General features: G+C 38.0%; 1 protein-coding gene across 1 annotated transcript; it reads left to right on the top strand.

Moving 5' to 3' along the window:
• The first annotated feature begins 1607 nt into the window (after positions 1-1607).
• On the top strand, positions 1608-13756 carry NUDT13 (nudix hydrolase 13). The gene is made up of 8 exons (XM_070945945.1): positions 1608-1696; positions 3993-4132; positions 5059-5166; positions 6680-6786; positions 9892-10017; positions 11548-11659; positions 12408-12562; positions 13568-13756. The coding sequence occupies exons 1-8, from the start codon at positions 1608-1610 to the stop codon at positions 13754-13756; spliced, it is 1026 nt and encodes a 341-aa protein (XP_070802046.1).
• Positions 13757-18653: the final 4897 nt, after the last annotated feature.

The raw sequence follows: 18653 nt of genomic DNA, 5'->3' as shown, positions 1-18653 counted from the left end.
TACATTGACTGGCAGCAACTGTCTCTTTGGCGGTTCATCCTCGGGTGAAGCTAGTTTTTCCATTTAGCCTAGAAACGCGAGGAGCGTCTTTTGCACTTGAGAGTAACCCTGGAGCTAAACCGAGATACATTTATCAGAGTCGATCCCAGGTTGGAGCTAGCTCACTTTCCTTTCCTATTCTTGAGCAGCCTATTTTTAAACCGGCTAACAAAACCAGCGTTTGCTTCTTTCTTTCTTTCTTTCTTTCTTTCTTTCTTTCTTTCTTTCTTTCTTTCTTTCTTTCTTTCTTTCTTTCTTTCTTTCTTTCTTTCTTTCTTTCTTTCTTTCTTTCTTTCTTTCTTTCCTTCCTTCCTTCCTTCCTTCCTTCCTTCCTTCCTTCCTTCCTTCCTTTTTGCATTTTATCTTTGGGCAAAAATGGTTCGGCATCTGCGGCATTAATCTTACAATTTTAGCAACTACTCCTTTGCTGTTTTAAGCCTATCCTTAAGGGGGAAACATCAACAGGACGCTTTAAAAAAATTTGCAACTTGTTGTATATTTGCAACATACGCTCACTTGCCTTGGGAGTACCCAAGGCGGAAGCATTATGGTCAACGTAGTTTACGGTAGCAAAGCTTACTCCTTTCGTGGCGGAACTGCAAGGCAATACTTCCTGCTGGCGGAAATTGTTAGGAGCTGCAAAGCTAGTAAATGGAAGGCGTGACTGTGTTTGACTAGCGTTGATGCTAAAATCACTATTCATCACCAATGAATAGTCCCACCTTCTCAGCTCTCTATATTTAACTTTTGATTCTGCGTCTCGCTGTTTTGCTGTCTTTGAAAGCAGAGGCACACTTTTCAGCATTTCCCGGATTAAAGGTTAGAGGGTGATCGAGAAGTTTAAATAATCCTTTACTTTCGGATTAAAGATCCCTGCCTGCTTCCCCCCCCCTTTCCTGATCGTCGCCTGATGTTGGTTTATAATCCATAGCTTGTTCTAGAATCCCTTAAAAGCACTGGTTTCATTTTTAAAAAAACAACAACTGAAAAACGTTAACACGGTTTCTTTTTAAAAGATATTGTTTACTTTGCAACCTTGAAGGGTCTTTAGTAAAAGACGAACACGGAAATACTGCATTCCATTTATTGCCATTTTATTCTGAATGAAAATGGTGGAGGGTTGCTTTAGTAGTTTCATAGTTTGGTGTAAGCAATAGAAGTGAGGATTTTTTGTTTTACAGAAACGCAATGCCACTTGCCGTTTGAAAACTAGAAGAGGCAGCTGTAGTTGCTCACAGACACTACTACTGATAGTAAATTCGAGTAGAGGGAGAACAGAAAGGCTTCTAGTTATTTAGGGTTTTTTTATATTTCAGTCATTAAAGTGTTCTTAGGGGAGCCGGTAATAATGAAAAACGCCTAAAATCTAAACAACAGTGAAAGAAAATGATATATAATAAGTATGAACTGTGTGAGTAAGTGCTAGTTGTGGTATATACTACGGCATTTCCTCCGCCTCCTCCCTTTACGAATGAATGAGATGGCTTCTTCCTTCCATAATCTGGTTAGGAAACTGGTAATTTACCACTATTTTTATAACTTTGTTTTTTTCAGTTGCGGCATGCAAGATGGTTATAGCTTTGGCATGTCAAGTGGGATATAGAAGAACTTCAGCTCTATGCTGTAGGATTTATTCAACCTATGTCAGGAGAATGAGGTATGTATGTTCTTAGCCCATGAGAAGTCTGAGGCATAGGCTGGTTCTATCAAGTCTTCTCAAAATATATTAGCTAATGAGATAAATTAAGAATTATTGGATGTTATAGTGAAGTTTTACAAAGTTTGTGACTATAACAGTAGATTTGTGTTCTGGTCAAATAATTTGGGCTATCCTGCATTTATTTACAGAAGATAGAGCCCTATTGAATATAATAATTCCTCTCCATGTGCAGAGACTGTGCCAATTTATAATCCATGCTGCCCTCTTGTGTCTCCACAATACTGTGCAGCTCTTTGCAAGCTGAAGTTTAATTATTTAATGGATTTATAGAGCTGCTGGATGTGACTCTGGCTGAAACAGACAATAACCAACACTCCCTGCCCCCTATATAGCATTAAAAAAGAACAATATATAAAATATAAAATGATGAGCAAATGTGGTAATTAGTCATCCAAAAGGACACTACATTCAACTTGGACCCAAATGTTAGGGGGAAAGCCACATCTTAATGGGACTTTTAAAATGTTAGAGTTGGGGCTCATCATATACAGGTAGTCCTCGACTTACAACAGTTCATTTAGTGACTGTTTGAAGTTACGACGGCACTGAAAAAAGTGACTTATGACTAAAGGTCTGTAGAGATTCTCAGTCATCCAGGTCATGGTTGTCCCAAAGGTGCTTTTTCAGGAGGCAACTGTGTCAGAGTTAGTTGCAGCACACACCATCAGACACAATTAAATAATTCTGCAGGATTCAACTACATATAAGAAACTTCTTTATATACAATACCATACAGCAGAATTCAGCATACAATATCGGGAACACAGAAGCAATATTCATAGAAGCAAGTCATTACAGAGTAGAGAGACACAGAGGCTAATATATTGTACAGAGGCAGCCATTACAGAGGCCAAACCACCTCTTATATACAGTTCAGCAAGTCTAAGCCACGCCCAGACTCCAAACTGTCTCTTATGGCCCCATACAAACAAATACTATGTTTCAGTTTCCAAACAGTCCCCATTGGCTGACCTGTTACCATGTCTATTCAAACAGTCCCCATTGGCTGACCTGTTGCCATGTCTATTTCATCTCATAATTACTTATATTGACAAACAGGACTTTCTTGTTTTTTCTTTAGTTTTTTCTTTCTTGTTTTTTCTTTTTCTCATTGAAAAGCAAAATGTCTTAAAAAAAAACCCAAAAAAGTCCAGTTGCCTCATGAAAAAGCAGTTTTGGGATGACATGCCTATTTTTCACACTGGCAGTATCCCCCTGGTCACATGATTTATATTTGGATGCTTGACAACTGGTTCATATTTATGACAGTTGCAGTGTCCCAGGGTCATGTGATCATCTTTTGTGACCTGACAAGCAAAGTCAATGGAGCCAGATTTACTTAACAGCCTTGTTACTAGTTTAACAACTGCAGTGATTCACTTAAGAAATGTGGTAAGAAAATAGGGCAAAACTCATTTAACAAATTTCTCTCTTAGCAACATAAATTATGGGCTCGATTGTGGTCGTAAGTCGAGGACTACCTGTATAGGGGCGGAGACTATTCCTAAGGGACAGCCTTGGAATAGGTGACACAATAGGAAGTGACACATTTCCTAGGTTCTATATGATTACAATATTTAAAGGAGATTCCCTATGGGAATGTGTAGAGTGAGCAAATATTCTTTGGAATAGGTGGCCTCTCAGGTAACATGGATCTATGCCATGTAGGGTTTTAAAATGGATCCAGCACCTTGCATCGCACCGAGAACCTAGAGAGAGAACCAGTGTAACTTGCAGATGGCGGAATTACAAGGGCATAATGACCCACACCATTGCATTCTGGACCAACTGGAGCTTCTGAATAGTCTTCAAGGAGAGTCCCATGTACCTCAGCTGCTGCTCCAGCAGTACAGTTCCCTACAAAAAAATAGTTTGCAGTATTTCTTAGTGAGCTGCATGATGGACAGTCCTGCCTCATCTTCTCACAAAGTCCCCAGGGTTCTTCTCTCTGTCTTGAAGCCAAGAGACAGTTTTGCCATGATTATCTTTGCACTCCCATCTGGCAAACTAGAAAGAAGTGCTGCTCAGATTCTAAGAGAATACACAGAACAGCAAGGAAAGCTTGCTCTGAGAACTTGGCAGCCAGCGCCAACAACTCTTAAGAACAAGGGTACAGTTCTGAACAGACACAACAGGATTATATTGTTTTATGTACCTCAAATGAGTAAATGCAGGGAAGATTGTTATTATGTCTGTTCATGAGGTGCTCCTTCTAATCCTTTCCTAATTACAGATACATGTTCAAGCTGAAAGAAGATGATGATGCTTGTCGGCAGGCCTATAATTCTGGAACTTTCTTCTTGTTTTATAACTTCTCTCCTTTTGTGCAGCGAAAAGGAAAAGGGTTACTAGCCCCAAAGTTAACGGCAGCAGGTATCTTCTGTATTATTCAGACATAATTCTACTAGATCAATGCTGATATTCCTGACCTGTGCTCCATTTTTAAGAATCATAAGATTTGGAAAGTGCCATTGAGGCCATCAAGGCCAATCTTCTACTCAGAGTAGTGAAGAAAAGGGGGTCAACCTATTTCCCAAAGCATTAGAAGGCAGGACAAGAAGCAATGGATGGAAACTAATCAAGGAGAATTCCATCCTAGAACTAAGGAGGAATTTGCTGACAGATAGAACAATTAATAAGTGGGACGATTTGCCTCCAGAAGTTGTGGGTGCATCAACATTGGAGGTTTTCAAGAAAAGATTGGACAACCATTTGTCTGGGTTTCCTGCTTGTGCAGTGGGTTGGACTAGCAGACCTCCAAAGTCTCTTGCAACTCTGTTATTCTATTAAATTAAATATCCTGAGAGATGGCTTTGTACCTTCTGGTTGACCACCTCCAATGATGCAGAGGTCATCATCGTTCTGATTCATTTGGTTCCAGCATAAAGTCTTTCTTACTGCTAGGAAGTTTCTTTTCTATCAAGCAATTAGAATTTACTTAGGGGGAAAAAGCCTCGAAGTAAAGAACAAGGGCATCCTTGACTTAATGTTACAAGATATCAAAGATGTCCTTGCTTTCTGCTTGCAAGCAACCTGGGATGATGGCAATTTATGAGATGAAGGGAATTGGAGATCTTGAATAGAAAATTAAGTCTCACTGCTCTTGTAAAACTGCAATCATTGGATTCCTTTGGGAAGCACTTTTTATTATAACATTGCTTTCTATTAATCCAGATTTGTGATAAAGGATCTGTGCATCTGTTTTAGACTTGCTATATTAGATAATAAATATGTTAATGAATCTTTAAGGGGTGGTGGTTGTATGTTTTAAGGCATCTCCTTATTCTAATATCTTTCAGAAATAAAAAGACTTTTGCAGAAATTTCAGAAGAATGAGAAGATGATAGAGGAGTCCATGCTGGTGGGCTGTTCGGAAGAATGCACTCCATATTTTGCTCTTGACCTAGGTTAGAATTTGTAGGAATGAATGTTAATAACCTGACCCTTGTTGCTACAAATCGTGTGAATCTGAATCTCATATCCTAAGGATGTGCAAATTTGTCAACGTGGGAACCATTAACTTCAAAGGGTTCTGGTATGATCCACCCAAACTTTGCCATTCTTGGCTTCTGGTGGCAAATCCTCGGCATCGGAACTGGGTTATTCTGGGACTTGTACATTTGGTTCTCGAAAGAAAATTATTTTATGAATGAAGGCAAATATCTGTGTCCCAGGATAAAGTTGCAGGAACCAATCTAGGTTGGACGGCGAGATCAGAGATTTAGTTTTCCGTGCTTTTGGACTCGTGCTGGAACCAATCCTCAGGGAAATTTCTCTCTGCTGGAATGTGTGCTTTGGGCTGTTCTTTACATCGTATTTATGTGGTGCCTGGCTGGGTGTGGCTTTGTATTGGTTAATTGGCATGTTGATGGCCAGCTACTAAGGCCAGTTACATGATTCCGGAAGCTCGGAAGACTAAACCTCTGATTCCTGCGACCGACCCAGACTGGATCTTGAAAACTATTTTGTATTTTTGGAGTATTTTGAGAGAAGAGATTTAAAAACACCCTTATTATATTTTTGTAATCCTCTGCCGTGCCTTTGCTTAATCATTTTTTAAAAAGATTCAAATTCAGCCATCCTCTGCAGTCCATTCTCATTTGCAAAATGAAAAGGTCAAAACTCTACAGAATAGTTCAAAGTGGATGTAACATATCCTTTTTAACCTTGTATTCACCAAATTGCACATGCAATGCTGATGCTCATTCGCTTAGGAGAGAGATTTTTCAGGTGTCCTGAATAATTTGGTGGTATTTGCCAACTTGATTTCTAGTCTAATTAGTTGTGTGTTCTCACCAAATACAACTGGACCTATATTTTATGAAAACATTGTTAGATGTTTCTGAATTCCTTAAGTGCTGGAAGTCTTTATGGGATACAACACTTGCTCAGGACTCTTTACAAAAAATGGAATGGCATTTTGTATATGTTGAGTTTATTTGTAAATACTCAGCAGATCAGGTCTTTTGGTTCACTATTACTATATTATTTCTATAGCAACGCTATTTGTTTTTCCTAATTTCCTAGAAATTAACCCCCTGATCCTGGCCATAGTTTCCTCTAAAAGTGATAGTGGGTTCTGTTTTTAAAGGTGATAATCATGAGTTATATCAGGATAGACAGCAGAAAATGGGGAGCTTTATCTGCCTATTTAATGTGAGCCATTAATCTCCATTTCTGTGATAAAGAAGATAATTGCCAGAGCCATTAATCTTGCTCATACCACAGCCTATCCTTTATATAGAATCACTGACCTGAATAATGTTGTTGAATGATTATTTAATTTTATAATACAATTATTGGTTAACTTATCAGCAACAGTATTAACACTACAATAACTACGGTTTAATCCATGGAAAAGGTGTGGGGGAGGGGGTAATAACAAAGATGTTTGATTCCCACAGATTTATTGAATTCCAGGATCCTTGCCAAAAACTGCTGTGGAGTCTGAACTTGATGGATCGTTTGGAGAATTACAGAAAGCTTTCTTCCAATTAGAGGAGGAAGATGCATCTTTGATTTCCACGGTATGGTTTCATGCATAAAATACTGTGAAAACAAATGTCACATGCGAACTCCTATATAATGGAGTTAAAGAATTTCAAGCATTTCCAGAGGAAAATAGGAATTTCAGCTTCCTGATGTGGGCAATTTTTGACTGCTTGATTTATGCTTTCTCTCTCTTTTTGTTTTTCTGTCTTCTCAATTCTGCAAACTGCTCTTCTTTGGGTCGGCCTCTTGGCTTGTGATCAGAATAGCTCAATTTGGTCAATACCATCCAGAAATTTTGATTGGACCCAGTCAATTTCCATTCATTGAAGAATCTGGAATTTGTTGTACTTTACCCCAGTGAAATTTAGAGATACTTACTGCATTATTCCATTGAATTATTGGAACAGGTGAACATAAGATCAGAAGTGATTCTTTTTTTGTTCGCTAGTTTAATAACTTTATTCCTTGTATTAGGCTATTATTTGTTTTAATTGTAGTTTGTTAAATAGGACATAGGGCAGTGATGGCTAATCTTTTTGCCATCGCGTGCCAGGAAGAGGGGGGCGGGGAAGGTTTGCGTGTGCGTGCCCACACCCATAATTTTATGCCCCCGCCCTGCGCATGCGTGCATGACCCTCCTCCCCCCCGGCATGTGATGGCCAGGTAGGCCTGTTTTTTTTTTCTCACCTGGCTCCAGATCCTCTCTATGCATCTGGGGAGGGCGAAAACAGCCTTCCCCACCCCCTTGGAGGCTCTCCAGAGGCCCGAAACGGCCCGTTTCCCAACTTCCAGTTGGACAGAAAGTGACTTTTTTGCTGTCCCCAGCCTCCAGAGCCTCTCTAGGAGCCTCTCTCCACATCAAGCATGAAGTTCAGAAGTGGTTTCCATGTGGAAACAAAAAGTACTTATGTTCTTTTCTTTAATCAAAGTAGTCAGTTTTGGCATTTCAGCCAACTCCATCAACTTCTGCAACCATCTTCCATGGTAGGAATCGACGTGTCCTTCCATTTTTGCACATAAAATAGTCTTGCTGCTGTCAACATACACAGTAAAAAAGTTCCACATTTTTTCTCCTGTTCTTTTTCCATTAGACCCAAAAGGAAAAGGTGTGGTTTCATTTTTATCTCCGTTTTCAGATTTTTTTGTATTAAAATATGAATCATACTCCCAATTTTTTTTTTGCTTTATCACATGCCCACCATAGATGATAAAAAGTCCCTTCTTTATTTTTACATTTCCAACATTCATTTGACATGCCTTTATACATCTTGGATAACTTAACCTGGTGTTAAATACCAACAATACATCATCTTATAGAAATTCTCTTTTAGATTATAATTTAATGTAAATTTTAAACCCTTCATCCACATACTTTCCCATTGTTCAAGCATCATATTATATCCAAAATTCCTTGCCCACTGAATCATACAATGTTTTACATTTTCCAAATTCAATTTCAATAACATTTTATAAATCTTAGCAATAATATATTCATCGTTGCCACATAATGAAAAGTTCCTATTTATTTTTTAACAAAGTCAAATCCATAGCACTTTTTATCCAATTTGAACCTTTCTTTCAGTTGCTGATAAGTAAACCAGTGGCAAGCGTAACCTGTTTCAAGTTCTTCCCTCGGCTTTAGTATTGGGTCATCAGAATTAACAGATAAAATTTTACTATACGTCAGCCAATCTGGCTTTGCCACCATTTCTTTTCTTAATGGTTACAAACAAAGGGGCAGCTTTGTAGAGAGCTTTGTTTTATATTTACTCCAAACTCTTTAAGTATGGACGTCTAACAAAATTGTTATTAAAATCAACATTAACTTTACTTTTGTCATACCATAAGTAGCCGTGTCATCCAAGCCTTAATTCACGACTCTCTAATTTGAGTAGCCTCTTGTTCTGGAGACTCGCCCATTCTTTTCCCAGGTCAAATAGCATGCATCAAAATACAATTTCATATGTGGTAGACCCAACCCATCTCTTTCCTTGGCATCTTGCAATACTTTACATCTTGCCCTATAAACTTAGAGATATCCTTCTGCCATTGTTTAAATGGGTTGGGAGTATTGGTAACATTTTTGTTGTTTTTGTTGAAGCGACTTTACTGTGCTGTAGACCCAGTTCAATCCCAGGAAAGGCCTGGCAATAATAAATTACTCTTTGAATATTATCTGAGTAGGTGTGGCATCCAGTAATGGGATATTCACGATTCTGTAGCACTAATATGTGCTGGAGAGACTGAAAAGAATCTCTTAGGGAATAATTTATTTTTATTTCCTAAATAAAAAAAGAGAGGGAGAATTTAAAGTCGTTCTAGCAAGCCTCTTTTTGGAAGGAATCTCACTTAAAGGAACTGTACTCATCACACACTACTATTCTCCAGAACTTTGAAATCTGCCCAGTTCTGCATCTCTTAGCACTCGTACCCAGGGCTCCTCTCTTTAGCCCAGCCCTGGCAAAAAGCAAAAAGTCCTGTCTGTCACTCAGAAATGCAGAACTTAATAAATCTTATTTGGGTCTACACAGGAGCTAGCTGCGTAGTCATATAGTCTTGCCTTGAGAAGATGATTTTAATGAGAAATTCCCTCAAGTCAATGAAGCCAGATTTCTAAAGACAAAGGTAAATTTATCAGGAAAGGGGAAATCTTGAAGGGGAAGCAAGAATTGAACAAATTCCAAGTAAAATCAGTGCAAACAATCTAGCTAGAGTAATTGCAGGTAGTCCTCGTTTTACAATAATTTGTTTAGTGACCATTCAAAATTACAACGGCACCGAAAAAATCGCCGACAGCTTTTGACACAACTATTGCAGTACCTCCCATGGTCATGTGTTCAAAATTGGGATGTTTGGCAACTGGCATGTATTTACGGTGGTTGCAGTGTCCCAATGATCCCCTTTTGCGACCATCTGACAAGGAAAGTCGATGGGGAAGCCAGATTCACTTAACTAACTTAACAGCTGCAGTGATTCACTTAACAACCGCGGCATGAAAGGTCGTAAAATGGGGCAAAACTGCCTTGCTTAGAACAAACATTTTGGGCTCATTTGTGGTTGTAAGTTGAGGACCCCCTGTACTTAAATTTTTGTCTGACCAGAGCCTTTCCTATCCTGATTCATTGAATTGATTTTTGTAGTCTCACACACTGCTTCGATGGCATGATAATAACCAATATTGCGGCAAAACCGGAGAGCCCACAATGAAGAATTTGTCTGGGAGCAAACGAATTTGTCATACCAATGGAATCATCTATTATCCACAGGTAGGCCTCCAAATGGAAAAGAATGTGGTCTAAAGCCGTCCAGGTAGCCAGCGAGATTTGTTTACACTGGCAAAAGCTTTTTGTAAATATATTTTTTAAAACCCTAATTATGAGTTACCCTTAGGATGATTCTTGCAGAATTGCAAAGAAATTTTTTTTTTTTTTTACTTTACTATATTTCCCAAACTGTCTAAAGCAACTTTAAAGCCAATGTGCCACTTCTGTTGATCTCTAAACACTGGGAACATGCAGAGAATTCCCTGTGTCAGTCCTTCTACCAGTGAGCAAATAACAGCATGGAAGTTCTCAGGGGTTCCAGTAGAATAAAAGCCGTGTCATCCACTCCATCCAAAATGAAAAGAAAATACATTGTTAGCTATCCTCCCTCACCATTTATAGCTTAGTTCATATTCTGTGCGACGACTTGTTTATAAGCAGAAAAACAAAACAAAAATCCATGCACACGAGCGGTTGATAAGAGGGGGAGCTGCCAAGTTGCCAAGCCACCTTTCTGCCACTCTATTTAATTATCCTTCTCTGCTATGAGGATGGAAGAACAGCATGTTGTGATTTCTGCAACCTTGTGTCTTTCCCAATAGCTGAAAACCAGCTTACACAATATTGTGGTCTTTGGAATGAAGGAGAATGAATATGTTTCAGATGATCAGGATATTAAAAAGTGTAAAAGCGAGAGGGTTGCCTTGAAATTAGGAGACTGGTAGTGTACTGAAGCAAAGATTCCCAATAGCAGGAAAACTCTGTCTACAAGTTCTACAGAGCTGCAAGTTTACAAATAGAACATTAAATGTGTTTTTATTTCAAGTAAATTACAGTAACCCTCCCAACATAGTAGTTTTCAAAGCTAGCTAGCAATGGACTCTCTTTAAGATCCAGCAACCATGTGACCATAGGAGGGATATATGTGCAGCCATTATAACTTTGAAATGGAGACATCAGTACCTTTTTGGGTGGTCCATTGTAACTTTGAACTTAGAGGACTACCTGTATTCTCTGATCAGAACTTGTGTCCCTGTGGTAAAACGTGGTAATTTGGTAAAACATATAATGAGCTTTTGTTTTTTTGTTTGTTTTAAAAATAATTCATTTTAATACTTTAAATAAAATTAATATTTTAATACTCCTACCTCCTGATATTTTCCTAACAACCAGAACCCTGGGAGGTGGGTTGGGCTGAGAGACAATGACTGGCCCAAGCTCACCCAGCTGGCTTTCATGCCTAATGCTGGACTAGAACTCACTGTCTCCTGGTTTCGAGGCCAGCAGCTTAACCACTGCACAGGTATCTCATCTATTCTTGATCATCAGTCTTTTCTTTTTTTGCTTTAGCTAGCGATAGCTTTAAGGTTGACTTAATGTGTTCCTGCTGTTATTTTGGTCCAAGGTAAAATGTAAGTGAATCACTCTTGCTGGTCCCATATTCCACACTTCCCGTTATTGTGCCCCGAATTGCAACTTCATGTGGTAGCTGGCTAATATAATCATTGTCCTGATGTGTTTGTGCCTTTTTAGATGTCTCCGGTGGTTATTACATTGGTGTCCGATGGGAATCGATGCCTTCTTGTACGGCAGGCGTCATTTCCTAAAGGGATGTACAGTGCTTTGGCTGGCTTCTGTGATATGGGTAAGAGAGCATGTCCACAGTATGTATTTTTTACCTAATCTTTTTTAAGTTTATGAATATAGAATTCGAGTTATTTATTTGGTAAATTGATGAAATCTACTTTTATGACTCAAATCAAACATCTTTATAGCTTTTTCTGTGAGAACAACAAAAAGGACTATAATTGATAGGTTTTACATTAATTATAAAAATAAATTAAATATTTTTGTAAAAAAAACAAAAACCTGGCTTTTAAATGCTGTGTAACTAGCAGTGTTATTAGATACGTTTCTAGAAATTTATTTATTTAAAACGTTTGTACAATATAGCCAGTTATTTTAAAACAACCCTGGTTGACTTGCATGTAAACAGTTCATTAAGTATTTTTCTACTTGGCTTTTCTGCTGACACGCAAAAGCTAGCTTAAGTGGCATTAAAAAGAGAAAAGAAAATTAAATACATTTTCTGAAATAAAGCAAAGTGACGGCCACTTTGATATTTATAAGGGAGTTGTGCTAAGGTGCTGGCAGACTTAATTCTTTAAGCATCATCATGATCATGCTTTCATTAAATTTTGATGACTCTTGGCATATGGACAATACTTGGTAAGAAGAAGGGCACGTCAACTCTACTTTCAGTAGATCATATTCCATTTTTTAAAAAAATCCTGATATTCAACTTTCTTTTATGTCAGTAAGAGGTTTTATACTTATGCTGTCAATACTAAAGTTACAAAGATATTGTCCTTCATTATGTTTTCTGCTCCCAGGTGAGAGTCTAGAAGAGACAGTCCAACGAGAGGTTGCTGAAGAAGTAGGCCTAGAAGTGAAATCTCTCTGGTACTCTGCATCTCAGCACTGGCCATTCCCAAATAGCATCCTCATGATAGCTTGTCATGCATTAGTGCATCCGCTACAGAGCAAAGTAAGAACGCTGGTAGAATCCTACTTTGATTTTATTTGATGCTAGTTTATATATGAGAACCTAACCTAACCTTTCTTGAACTTGGATCTCCCTAACCTGGTTCCTTTCAGATACAATATATTGGACTTTGAACGTTATAATTCTATGCATTTTCTGGCTGCTGAGATGCCTAAAAACTGACAAATAATCCTTATTCACTTTAGTTCTTTGATGTTTTATGAAACTAATGAAAAACAATTCTAGATCGTGTTCTTCCCCAACCCAACTTTTCTATATATGCTGCCTAGTGAGCATATGATTGTAATAGTCATATATATCTGTTAGATTATATCATGAGCTTTTTCCTTGAAGAGAACACTTAATGTATAAATCTTACATTAAGGCTAAATTGTAGCCTCTGTAGTATTTCTCTAAAGCAGGTTATAGGCCAGTGATGGCAAACCTTTTGGGCACTGAGTGCCTAAACCGGAATGCGCGCATGCACGCCGGAGCGCTGGAAACCCGAAGATGGGCTGGCCAGTGCGCATGCGTGCGCTGGCCATCTGGTCTTCGGGTTTTCCGTGCGCTGGCCAGCTGATCTTCATGTGCGCCAGAGTGCCAGAAACCCAAAGATGCGGTGGCTGGCGCATGTGCACCAGCCAGCTGGTCTTAAGGTTTCCGGCGCATGCAAAGACCAACTGGCCGGCGTGCATGTGCATGCCGGAAACCAAAAGAGCAGCTGGCGATGGTATGTGTGCCCACAGAGAGGGCTCTGCATGCCACCTCTGGCACGCATGCCAGAGGTTCACCATTATGATTATACGCTGTTATTGCATGTGGGGAAAGGAGTTTGGGACAATAAAGTCTTGCCTTCTGTTGAACCTGGGTTGAAGATGGCATTTAAATGGAAGGCAGCGTTGTGTTCCTACTCAGTTTTAGTTGTAGCTATGGCTAATGCGTTAATCCACCTTCAATAGAAGACAACCATTTTTTTTTCCAATTTATTTTCAATTATTTCATTTGCAGTGTTCAATCAATACTCAGGAGCTTGAATCTGCCAGGTGGTTCAGCCATGAGGAAATGGTGAAGGCACTTGAACGGGAACCAAGGCCTTCTAAAGAAACGGATGACAGTACCTCTTTTTGGGTGCCACCCAAACAAGCTATAGCTCGACGGTTGATCCAAGAATGGGTGAAGCAGAAAACTTCTCCTTAGTTTTAAAAAAAATATGCGGGGGGGATGATGGTAATTTTATATCTGATGTCTTTTTTGCAGTGGTCTTCCATATTTTGTGCAGAAGGTACTGGTAAACCTTATTAGATCCTTTGACAAGTTGTCTTGAAAATTAATTGCTATAGAAATCACTGAATGGATTTGGAATGAGAGGTTGATATCCCCATATGGTAATAATATGTAGCAAAACCGGTCTAAACCGCTGTTCCTTTTGAAAATGAGTAAGAATTGGGTGTATTCTTGGGATTTCTTATTAATGCCATTTGTGGGCAAACCTGGCCCTTGAATTGCTTGCTCGCTCCTGGAAGCATCCTGACCAATTGGGGTTGGGAATGAAATTAAAATTCTTGACCACCAGAGGACTATCTATGACCAATTTTGCCCTGTTTAGGACTCATCAGGTCCACATAGATGTTACAGTTAGTATTAGCCTTACATGGTTGACTTTATCCGTTTGACTCCTTTTCCATTTTTTTAAACAGATGCCTCCTGTCTCTAAAACTAATGCAATGGTTTGCTAAATATACATGTTCCCCAACTGAAGTTCGGTTCTCTCATTCTTCCTGTGAGAATTCATGTGAACTTAAAGGATTCTGATGGGGGTGGAGGAAAGTTTATCATTTATATTTGAAAAGTTCCTAATTATACACACACAAACAAAAAGGGGAAAAGCAAGCTGGGGGTGGGGGTGGGGGTGGGCGTTTCCCACCCCCATCCCCAGCATATTTTCCCAGAATACTTCACTAAATGAGTTAAAGATTTAAAGACTGCTTTCAGCTAACCTGCTAATTCTGTTTAGTTTTAACCTTCTTCCATTTCTCTTTGCTTTGGTTTGTGGGTAGGGGCTAAAAGCAGCTCATTCAAATAGGTTGTTTTATACAAAAATAATAAAATGATTCAGTTCAGTAACCAGGTTAAAGTTGTGTGAATTCAGACAGAATATTGATTTAGTGTATGATATGGAGTTTATTGGAGCTTATGTGCTCTGGGGGGTAGATCCTAGCACTCTCTTATACAAGTAGTTCTCTAATTACTACTGGTTGCTTAGCAACTGTTTGAAGTTCCAACGGACCGCCTCAGGGTTACTTATGGGTTACTCAGATTCAAAGTTCCAACTGCTGCCCTCCTCCTTGCAGTCACATGATCGCATTTTGGGCGCTTTGGCAATTGGCTAGAATTTATCGCCATTTGCAGCATTCTGAAGTCACGTGGCCATGATTTGTGATAAATTTTGCCAGAAATGGGTTTATTTCCAGTTTCCAGCAAAAAAAAAAATAAATCCATTGCAGACAAAGGATTTGCTTAACAGCAACAGTGTTCATTTAATGGTTTTGATGATTTACTCAATGACTCCTTCAAAAAAAGGTAGTAAAATTGGACATGTTCATATGATGACCCAGGTAACGCCAGCATGGGCTACTATTGTAATTTGGGGTTCAATTATGATCATAAATTGAGAACCATCTGTATTTGAGGACTGAACGTTTTACCATTTTTCTTCGTCTCACTATTTTGTTTTCTATGAAATACATGAACCGTTGAAGCCATCATCTCAGTTGGGAGTATTTGGGGTTCAAATAACAATAGCTCTTAGATTTATATACCGCTCCATTCTCTGGGCGGTTTACAGAGTCAGCATATTGTCCTCAACAAATCTGGCTCCTCATTTTATCGACCTCGGAAGGATGGAAGGCTGAGTCAACCTTGAGCAGATCAGGATCAAACTCCAGGCTTTGGGCAGTGTTTGCCTGAAATACTGCATTCTAACCACTGCACCACCACAGCTCCTTGGTAGTTGTTTTGTAAAATTGTGATGCTTCCAATTTTGCAAAACAAAATATTTACTAAAAATGTCAGTTACATCCAGATGCTTCCAAAGGTGATCCACTCTAAGAGAAATTATGGCTGATAAAACACTAGATTATCCTTTTGCACAGGAACAAATGATCTTTATCTGTTTGACATTGTAGAGAGGACTTTGCTTTCTATTTCTATTTCCCTGAAACTCTGAGGGTTCTTGTCCATAACAGCATGATTATAAAAAACAAAGTGCATGAGGCAGATTGGGGGAGGTTATGGAATTCTGATATCTCCCACTTCTAAATCACACTACTAAACAAGGCGTAATGTACATATGCCAGTTCTACTTCTTTCCTATTTCCTGCTCATTTAGTATTTTTTTATTTCTTTATAATATTTGGATCTTTAATTCTCCAAGGTTTCTAAACTTTCAAAAGTAGTTTTGGATCAATAAGAAGAACTAGCAAAAAAAAAAAAAGGAGGGGGGAGGGGGAAGGAGAGAAAGTGGAACAAAAGAGGGCCACTGCTTTATTTTGTTTTAAAAGTGTTGGTATAAATATAGTATCACTCAAAAACTGGTTTCTCCATTTGTGGATATTTTCAGGATAGGATTCGTATGCCCATAATTTGCTTTAATCAAATATTATCTGTGATACATATGCCAGCAGAGAAGAGGCTCTTATGCAAATGAAACACAAATGTGGAAATACGATCAATAAGCCAGTTGTAATTGTAATGATTGAAATATGTGAGTTGGTAATTTAATTCTTGCATTTTTTTCTTAAGTGAGTCTGACACAAAACCAAAATCCAGATTTTGTCTAGGAGTTTTTGCTGATTCTCCCAATATGAATTTTACCATTTCAACATCATATTTTTGTACTTACCTTTCTCTACAAAAATCATTGTTGAAATGATGAAAATTCGGTTTTTCTGTCAAGATGATTTAAGTTTCGAGTTTCAAAGCCTTTATTGTCATTGTACATCATGTATACAACGAAATTGGTTAGCCTCTACTGGTGCAGTCCATGCAAGAATACAAGACAACATGAATAATATAAAGAATAATCCGTATACAAGTGGTTAGCAAAAAAAACCTAGTCATACGTTTCCATATGTACGTCATATTTTTATTTTATTTATTTATTTATTTGTTTGTCAAACATGTACAAGATAAGTATAGGTATGAACATAAACATAAAGGAAGTAAATACAAATAAATGGGGACAGTAAGACAGGGACTGTAGGCAATCTGGTGTGCTTATGCACACCCCCTTTATGGACCTCTTAAGGGAATGAGATCCATGGTAAACAGTTTGAAGTTGAAACTGTGAGGGTTTGAGGCTGTAACAACAGAGTTGGCTAAAGCAGTCCATGCATTGACCATTCTTGCTGAAATCATATTTCCTGCAATCGAGATTGAAGTGTTTTACCTTGAGTTTGTATTGATTGTTTGCCCATGTAATATTGTGGTTAAAACTGAATTAACTTAATTAGGGTACTCCTACGCTGGCCTTTGCTAAAAACGTCCTCAATCTGATTGAGGTACGTTCACTGAGGCCAACCCCTTCCAACTCTCCCATCCACACTCGTCTTGTATACTTGTTTCGTTTATCTCCTTTCGTTCATCCTCTCTATATGTCCAAGCCATCTCAACATACCTTTCTCAATCCTCGACATTACATCTTCTCTCACTCCACAACGTTCCTTAAAATTAACTTAATAAACTTTACTCAAAGTTTTAAGTCTTAGTTAAACTATAGATATGTTGAATAAAACTTGATATCATACTTAATAATGATATTTATTGATAAAATTAAATTCCTTACAATTTACCTTACAATATCCATAAAATTAAATCATGATAATGACTGACAAACACTAATGTGAACAATGGCCTTGCATCTCCTTGGAAAGTTTGGGTAAATCAGATTTCTATGTTGTTTTTAATTTTAGGCACGATTCCAGATTCTCATCAATAAAACGATTTCTCAATTTACTCTTGATAAGGTTCATGCTTGAAAATGATTGTTCGCATAAATATGTAGACCCGAATAAGGAAAGAACAGCAAACGCTAGTTTTTTCAGTTGATTATATGAGTCAAGAATACTATTCCAGGTGTTAAAAATCAACATATCTTCCTTCTCCAGGCCTTTCAAAGCAGACCACTTGTGCTGTGAACTAAGTTCACATTTATTTTTCTCCAATATTTCTATATCTACAAAGACGTTCAAATTTTGAGCTCCACAATTCTTTGTTTTTTAAATCCAGCAATTGCATTTCAAAGTTGCCAATGTCAATATTAAAGCGAGAAAAATTTAATTCTGTTACAGTAGCATTAAGAGGTTTTTTAACAAAGGCTAAAGTCGCTTTGCTGTTTCTGAATTCCTGAAACCTGTTGAGAAAAGCTTCCCTCATATTTAAAAGTGTTGTTTTGAAATAGCAAATGTCAATATCAGAATTATTTTCTTGGCGATGTTTCAACAGGCTTGGAAAGTGAATAAAAGTTTCTCTTTCAAAATCTTGAGCAAAAAGATAATTTGTTTTCGAATGAAATAACTTCTTCTAACATCGAAAAAATTGTGTTTCCTTTCCCATGTAGTTTATGATTAAGCTGATTTAGATGAGTCGTAGCGTCTACCATGAAATAAAATTTTTGGATCCACTGATCGTTCGTTAGTTCTGGATAGTGAATACCTTTCTCAAGGAGAAATGCTTTAATTTCTGTTAATAAGGAAGCGAAATGTTTCAAAACGTTTCCTCTTGATAACTAACATACCTTGTTATGCAGCAGAAGATCTGCATACTCACTCTCCATTCCAACTAAGAATTCTTTAAATTGGCGATGATTAAGAGCTTTAGCTATAATGGAGTTGATAATCTTAAATCATCAATTCCATAACTTTGCAAATTTCTTCTGGAAATGTCTGTGCACAAAGTACTTCTTGATGAATGATACAAAGGTAAGTAAGTAACTGGTGATTATTTTTTTTTTTTTTTCAAAATGGCAACAAACCCGTTTCTTACGCTGGTCATACTTTTCGCCCTGTCTGTTTAAATTGAGACAATTTTATCGAGT

The sequence above is a fragment of the Pituophis catenifer genome, unplaced genomic scaffold (assembly GCF_029215685.1).
Source record: "Pituophis catenifer annectens isolate HBS135680 unplaced genomic scaffold, rPitCat1.0.hap2 SCAF_6, whole genome shotgun sequence".
In the NCBI taxonomy this organism is placed as follows: domain Eukaryota; kingdom Metazoa; phylum Chordata; class Lepidosauria; order Squamata; family Colubridae; genus Pituophis; species Pituophis catenifer.
Note: the sequence above shows the minus strand (reverse complement) of the source record. Positions and strands in the feature narration are given on the sequence as shown.

Coding starts and splice junctions, on each gene's coding strand:
- NUDT13 (XM_070945945.1), top strand. CDS start 1,608: ATGGTTATAGCTTTGGCATGTCAAGTGGGATATAGAAGAACTTCAGCT. Junction 1,697..3,992: donor ACCTATGTCAGGAGAATGAG/GTATGTATGTTC, acceptor TCCTAATTACAG/ATACATGTTCAAGCTGAAAG. Junction 4,133..5,058: donor CCCAAAGTTAACGGCAGCAG/GTATCTTCTGTA, acceptor AATATCTTTCAG/AAATAAAAAGACTTTTGCAG.